Raw genomic sequence first — 7,328 nt, forward strand, 5'->3', positions numbered from 1 at the left:
AAAAAAATGTATAGGATCGTTGGAATATTAAGTAATCATCGATGTATATGAATAGCGGGGAAAAGGAATAAAAGAAAATATATTATATGTTATATATGTTTATTTAAGATTATCTGCCCACCAATTAAACAATTTAAATACATTTTGTAACGCGCAATTGGTATAATGATATCCACATCGTATAGAATTATCAGCATTTAGATTATTTAAAGAATCTATGTCTTCGTAATCCGCATCCAGGGTCTCGATGTACACGCGCTCTCGCTCATCGTCCAAAAGCAAATTCCACAACCATTTTCGTTTTTCGTGTCCCTTGACATATATGACAGCATCATCGCCGTCATCGTCGTCGTTATCTTCTTTTGTACCATGCACAGCTTTCGTAATCAAACTTTTAGCTTCGCTGTACGGAATCGTTCCGTCGTTCCATTGCAATCTATGATGATGACGTATCACCCAGCGTGCGCGAGATTTGTCGGCACTTGCCAGGAAATGCCACCGTATAGGGCTTGCGAAAATGTAATGAGAGAGAACGGTCCGTTTTTTGAGAGCAGCAAACTCTTTTACGACAGTAGGTATACTAGGCCGGTTCTAACTCAGGTCCTCCGAGGGGGGTGCGGGTGTGCGGGGGGAACGGAAGGCGCGGGGAAGAGGGGAGGGGGAAGTCCGAGGCGGCGATCCTTTGAACTGAGCCGCGGGGGGGGGGATAGATAAGATAGTAGGTGAAGGGGATATAAACAAATAGATAAACAAATAGATAAACAAGAAGATAAATATATAGATAAATAAATTGTGACTCGAAGGACATGACGTCACGAGGGGGGGGGGGGGTAGTGAAGAAAGACGAGGTGAGATAAACAAATAGGATAAGATAGCAAGACGATATAAACAAACAAAATGGGCGGCGAAGATGATATAAAAAATTGACATGACGTCAGAGGGGGAGGGGGCCGCCGCCGCCGCCGCCGCCGCCGAGTAAAAAATAAATATCTCTCTCTCTCGTATTATCTCTTCCATTGCGGCTCCCTCTCTCTTATGGCGAATGTTATTTTTTCTAATTATTTTATGGTGGGGGAGAAAGAAATGAAAGAAATATATGTTTTTTGCATATTATATATGTTTATAGTTTTAAACAAATTGAATACATTTTTAAGTGTGAAATTTTTTTATTCACATGTGTTTTTCTTATACACTAAAAACTAAAGCTAACAGCTCGCAATCGACGAGTTGGCGTCTATCGAATGTATCACAATCGCGTATCGCGTTCGGCACTTCCTCGGGATCTGTTACAACAGACGCGATGTTGGAGAATCGCGTATACTTGGTATCGATCGTATCGACGAATCTGACGAGTCGATCGAACGTCACATCGATACATTCGTCCAGAGCAAACATTCGACGTAACGTCGATTCGATCATCGTTACGCGTACGTTCAAAGATTCAAGACGTACGAGTGTAACGTCGTTCATCAGACAAATTCTGACGGTTAACGGTCCGACGCTTATAAAATTGTCTTTGTAATCATTTCGCAGCAATTTATAGATATTCCATCGCTGCTCGTAGAGTCCCTTCCACGTTTCGAGAGACAGTATCAATTCCTGTCCCCGATGATCTCCCAGAGCGATCTCCACGTAGCTCGGTGGACCAACGTTGATTCCAGTTTCCAGAAATTTGTAACCCCTGGCCGTCAGAGCGTAACGTCTGCTCAGTAAGCGCACCGCGCGACGCTCCACCGAAATACTGTGAAAATTAAATATATAATACTGCACAATATTGGAAAAAAGAGAAAAAAATAAAAAAAATGCAGGTGAAACTTACGCGTTACATTCCTTCTTTTGTTTTTCGCCATTGTACGGTGCGCTGCTTCCTTTGGCGGAATACATTGCGTCTTGTTCGAACGATGGAGGAGCGGAGTACCGTTTTTGTCGTGCAGATCGTTCGATGGAGGAGGAGGACTGATCGCGTAAATTTGTTTGACATGGCAAACCGTTAATCCCCCCCCCCCTTTTTTTTCTAAGAATGCATTGTTGCAATCAAACATGTAGCGACATGTTCGCAAAGGAGCGCGATGGCGTTCAAATTTTGTTTTCTAGGAAGAGCCCGTGAAAAGATAGCTCTTCGTAGAAATCGACGTACGTGTCGCGGCGTGTCAAGAGAGAAGCGCCGATACTCCGGTTACTATAAACAAATCGGGGAGACTTATGATGGTTTTTTTTCGCCGAAGTCGGCATACGTGTCGCGGCGTGTCAAGAGAAGCGCCGATAGTCCGGCTGCTATAAACAAATTAGAGAGAGACCTATGATGATGCTCCGACAAGGGACAAAGAAATTGTCGATGATATATAATGGGTCATGCGGTGTGCAGGATCACAGTAGATGGAAGTCTAATGTGAAAAAAAAAATAGTTGACGGTGAAAATGGATAATGTGTTAAATATAGAAAATGTGTTTAATATGGATGAGGAAGACTTTGTGGATATAGTGGACGAAGTGTTTGAAAATGAAGAAGAAATAGAGATTGACAATATTGACAATATTGACATTGATATTGAAGACGAAGAGCACGCATTGTCTGACGATAGCAATTACGTAAGTGATCAAAGTGATGACCTTACGGATTATGCAGAAAAAATTGTTACCCGTTCGGAACTCCTTGCGTTGAATAATAATAAAAAGTATTGTTCAATACAATTTTATTATTCAACGGGTGGTGCACTAACTCTGTGTGCCGAATGCATGGTTCGTCTGGCGGACACTGACATTGGAGTATTGTATGCCGTTAGGAAGCACGAGATAGATACTCTCAATGCGCTAAACAGCCGATTTTGCTCCAATTGCCAACAGTCCGTCTGTGTGATAATGCCATGCAACATGTGCCCAATTTGCACAAATTGAAAAAAGACAACATTGTGAACGAGGCATATGCAAGTGGAAGAGTGTGATGTGATATAAAAACAATATGGAAAGGTCATTGGAAGAATTAACAAGTTCTTCGTTATGGGATTCAATCTCTCATCTATCAGTGAACGTGGCGGTGTATTTTATAAAGAGACACTATACCTCAACTCCCCATTTCCCGATTTCTCGTCCAAGAGTTAAGGGACGCTACAATTCGACTCTCTGCTTCTCCGCTCCTTCTGAGAGAGCGGAAATAATTCTGGAAGCGTGCACATATTATCATTATAGAGGACACGCATACAATATATTACTACCTCTCTCGCGGCAAAAAGTAGCAAAGATAATTCCAAGAAGCGAGGATAATCATATATGGTTGTTCTATTCCCATCAATCTCCGGACATGGCGGAAATACAACGCTTTGTATACTGGCTTCGAGTTAAAGCAGCTATAGAAAAAAGAAAAAAAGAAAGTAAAAAAATGTAAAATTGTTTTTTTGATGAGACAGTACAACAATTTAAAAGAATCACGATTTTGCAATATGGAACACCTAGAGCGAGTGGAACGCGAGCTGCTGGAGCAGTGCAGCCAAGTCGCTACCTTGGTGGAGTGTTTCGCGTGGTTGCAACGATGTGAGGAGTGCATCGAACAACTCGAAGAACTTAGCCGTGTTAAGCGTCCTCGACTCACCGTTGCAAATAGACAATCTGCGGTGGCGAGGATCGCGCGACTCGCGGGTGCAAAGGTACAACTAGAAAGACGTTTCGTGCACGTTCGTGGTGAGTACGCGAGCACCAGTAGAGACAATGGATCTCTCGTTTGGCGAGAAATCGATACGGCATTTGAAAGCCGTATATTGACTGGTGCGGTGATCAATGTGGACTATATCGAGCCGCGACAATTTTTAGAAGACGCTGGTGGTGTAGTGCTCGAGCGAGTGCGAGACATTATAGAAAGACACGATAGTGTGAAAGTGAACACTGCATTTAACGGCGAGTTTGTGACGGGCGATAAACGCGCGAACAAAAGTATAAACACTAAAAATAGTGAACTCTTTCGAGTGTCAAATTTGGACGAGTGGTACGAGCAGCACGTCATCGAACCCACGTTGGCGTCGCTCGAAGAATTCCAAGAACGCGACAGTGGATGGGCGTTGTCGCGAATTCTAAAATTGACTATAAACGTGAACAAATATAATCCAATGCACGCGGGATGTTACATCGAATTACCGCGGGAAATTATGTTAAAGCGAGCGGTGATCAATGTACGATCCAATGACAATGCGTGTTTCGCGTGGTCGGTGGTCGCGGCTCTGCATCCGGTCGAAAGGAATACAAATCGGGAATTGTCGTACCCGCATTATACGACAGTGTTAAATTTGCAAGACATTACGTTTCCGATGACGTTGAACCAAATTAAGAAGTTCGAACATCTCAACGACATCTCAATCAACGTCTACGGTATCAAGGAAAAGGAGATTCTCCCGATACGACTGACATCAAGGAAGATGGAGAAGCACGCAAATCTATTGTACGTGCAGGATCCGCGCGACGACAACGCGGGGCACTTTGCGTACATCAAAGATCTGTCCCGTCTTGTGAGCTCGCAACTGAGCAAAAAAGAACACAAAAAATACTTTTGCGACCGGTATGTATTTTAACAAATTTTATTATTTCTCTTAATAAAATTGTTTATTAAAAAATCATATTTTCCGTTTGCAGATGTCTACATTACTTCAGTTCGTCTGAAAGATTGCAGTCACATACAACGGACTGCGAAAAGATGAACGATTGCGCCATCCGACTGCCGAGCGAGGACGACAAGTGGCTCGAATTTAAGAACCACACGAATAAGGAACGACTTCCATTCATCGTTTACGCGGACTTGGAGTGCGTACTACGGCGAACGGAACCGGCAGAGAGGGAAGACGCATCGTACATCTACCAGCAGCACGAGGTATTTAGCATCGGATACTACGTGCGATGCTCGTACGACGACGCGTTATCGATATATCGATTTCGTCGCGACGAAGATTGCGTTGCGTGGTTCGTTCGGCAACTCGAAGATTTGGCGCATCAAGTAAAAATTCTGTTATCCGCGAATGTCCCCATGGAAACGTTGTCGAGAGAGCAGTGGGAGGCATATCGTAGCGCGACGCGTTGTCACATTTGCGAGAAATCATTTGCGTCAGACGACACGCGGGTACGCGATCATTGCCATCTTACCGGTCGTTACCGTGGTCCCGCGCACTTAAATTGTAATCTAAATTATAAAGATTCGTATTGCATTCCCATAGTATTTCACAACTTATCCGGTTATGACGCGCACTTTATCATCACGGAAATAGCTACGGCGTTCGAAGGCAGGATCGACGTGCTGCCGATAACAAAAGAAAAATATATTTCGTTTACAAAACACGTTCAAGATACCACCAAGAGATCAGATTCGCGAAATTGTGTACGCTTGCGGTTCATAGATTCGTACAAGTTTTTAAATACCAGCCTTGATAAATTAGCATCTTTTCTAACGAAAGAAAAATTAAAAATTTTACGTTCCGAATTTTTCACGGTCTCAAACGAAGATTTTGATTTGTTGACGCGCAAAGGTGTCTTTCCGTACGAATACGTGGATCACGCGGACAAGCTGCAGGACACGCACCTACCACCGCGCGAATCGTTCTATAGCTCGTTGACCGGTGACACGGTGTCAGAGAATGACTACGCGCACGCCGCGAACGTCTGGCAGCGGTTCTCCATCCGAACGCTCGGCGAATACAGCGATCTATATCTCAAGACCGATGTCTTGTTATTGGCCGACGTTTTCGAAAATTTCCGCGAAAGTTGCGTCGCGAGTTATGGACTCGATCCCGCGCATTACTACACATTGCCAGGTTTCACGTGGGACGCCATGTTGAAACATACGCGCGTAAAATTTGAGTTGCTCACCGACATCGATATGGTTATGTTTATCGAACGCGGTATACGCGGCGGTCTCAGTCAATGTTCCGGCAGATACGCGCAGGCCAATAACAAGTACATGCGTTCGTACGACCCGTCGAAACCGTCATCATACCTTATGTACTTTGACGTAAATAATCTGTACGGATGGGCGATGTGTCAACCGCTGCCTTATGCCGAATTTCGATGGATGGAAGACGTTGAGAACTTTGACGCGAGCGCGATCGCTCCGGATTCGTCTACGGGGTATATTCTCGAGGTCGATCTCGAGTATCCGCATCATTTACACGATCGACACACTGACCTACCTTTCTGTCCGGCGCGCGATAAACCACCCGGCACGCGGCAGGATAAACTTCTCGCGACGTTATACGATAAGAAGCGGTACGTCATCCATTATCGCAACCTGCAGCAATGTACGCGCCATGGTCTTCGTATCGCAAAGATACATCGCGTACTACAATTTGCTCAATCCGCCTGGCTCCGCGATTACATCGAACTCAATACACACTTTAGAACGTACGCGAAAAACGATTTTGAGAAAAATTTGTACAAATTAATGAACAACGCGGTATTCGGTAAAACAATGGAAAATGTGCGCAATCACGTCGACGTTAAACTTTTGACCAAATGGGACGGACGGTATGGCGCGGAGGCAATGATCGCGAAACCACATTTCCACAGCCGCAGCGTCTTTGCGGAAAACTTAATCGCCGTCGAAATGCGTAAACTCGAGGTAAAATTCAACAAGCCGATTTACGTGGGTATGTGTATACTCGACATATCGAAAATCTGCTTGTACGAATTTCACCACGAATACATGTCACCGCTGTATCGCGAGAAATGTAAGATCATGTACACCGACACGGACAGTCTCGTATACCACATCGAGTGCGATGATGTGTACGAGGCGATGAAACGCGATATCGCTAGATTCGATACGAGCGATTATCCGACGGACAACGCGTACGGGATGCCTCTCGCGAATAAAAAAGTACCCGGTCTAATGAAGGATGAGAATAACGGTGCGATAATGACGGAATTCGTCGGACTCAGAGCGAAGATGTACGCGGTGAGGGTGGGCGGCAGAAAAGACATTAAAAAGGCGAAAGGTGTAAAGAATAACGTCGTAACGCGAACAATAACGTTCGACGATTATACGCGGTGCTTGAACGAAGAGATCGAAATGACTCGTCGCCAGTCGTGTATAAGATCCAAGCTACACCAAGTATACACGGTGTCCGAGTCGAAAATCGCTCTGAGTCCGTACGACGACAAACGATACATCGTACCGGATTCGACGGAGACGTTACCGTGGGGACATTGGCGGATTCCATTGTAATATATATACATGTTTATACAATGTACATATATTTTTATATTTTTTATATAGTTTATATGTATGCATATATGCAGGTATGTATGTATGTATGTACATACCTATGTATCATATCTATGTATGTATGTATGAACGTA

General features: G+C 44.2%; 1 protein-coding gene across 1 annotated transcript; it reads right to left on the reverse strand.

Annotated features, from left to right (window-relative positions):
- Nucleotides 1-1,029: 1,029 nt before the first annotated feature.
- On the reverse strand, nt 1,030-2,397 carry LOC148938129 (uncharacterized). Its single transcript, XM_089076458.1, has 2 exons — nt 1,820-2,397; nt 1,030-1,741 (listed from the first exon to the last, which is right to left on the reverse strand). Exons 1-2 carry the CDS (start codon nt 1,882-1,884, stop codon nt 1,186-1,188), a joined length of 621 nt encoding a protein of 206 aa, XP_088932584.1. The 5' UTR covers nt 1,885-2,397; the 3' UTR covers nt 1,030-1,185.
- Nucleotides 2,398-7,328: the final 4,931 nt, after the last annotated feature.

This window comes from Pogonomyrmex barbatus, unplaced genomic scaffold (genome assembly GCF_055798465.1).
Source record: "Pogonomyrmex barbatus isolate J1 unplaced genomic scaffold, ASM5579846v1 scaffold1, whole genome shotgun sequence".
Taxonomy (NCBI): Eukaryota; Metazoa; Arthropoda; class Insecta; order Hymenoptera; family Formicidae; genus Pogonomyrmex; species Pogonomyrmex barbatus.

What these genes read in the sequence shown, in the direction of transcription:
- LOC148938129 (XM_089076458.1), bottom strand. Translation starts at nt 1,884, where the DNA reads ATGTATTCCGCCAAAGGAAGCAGCGCACCGTACAATGGCGAAAAACAA. An exon ending in CAAAAGAAGGAATGTAACGC is followed by an intron (nt 1,742 to 1,819) that starts GTAAGTTTCACC and finishes TAATTTTCACAG; the next exon opens with TATTTCGGTGGAGCGTCGCG.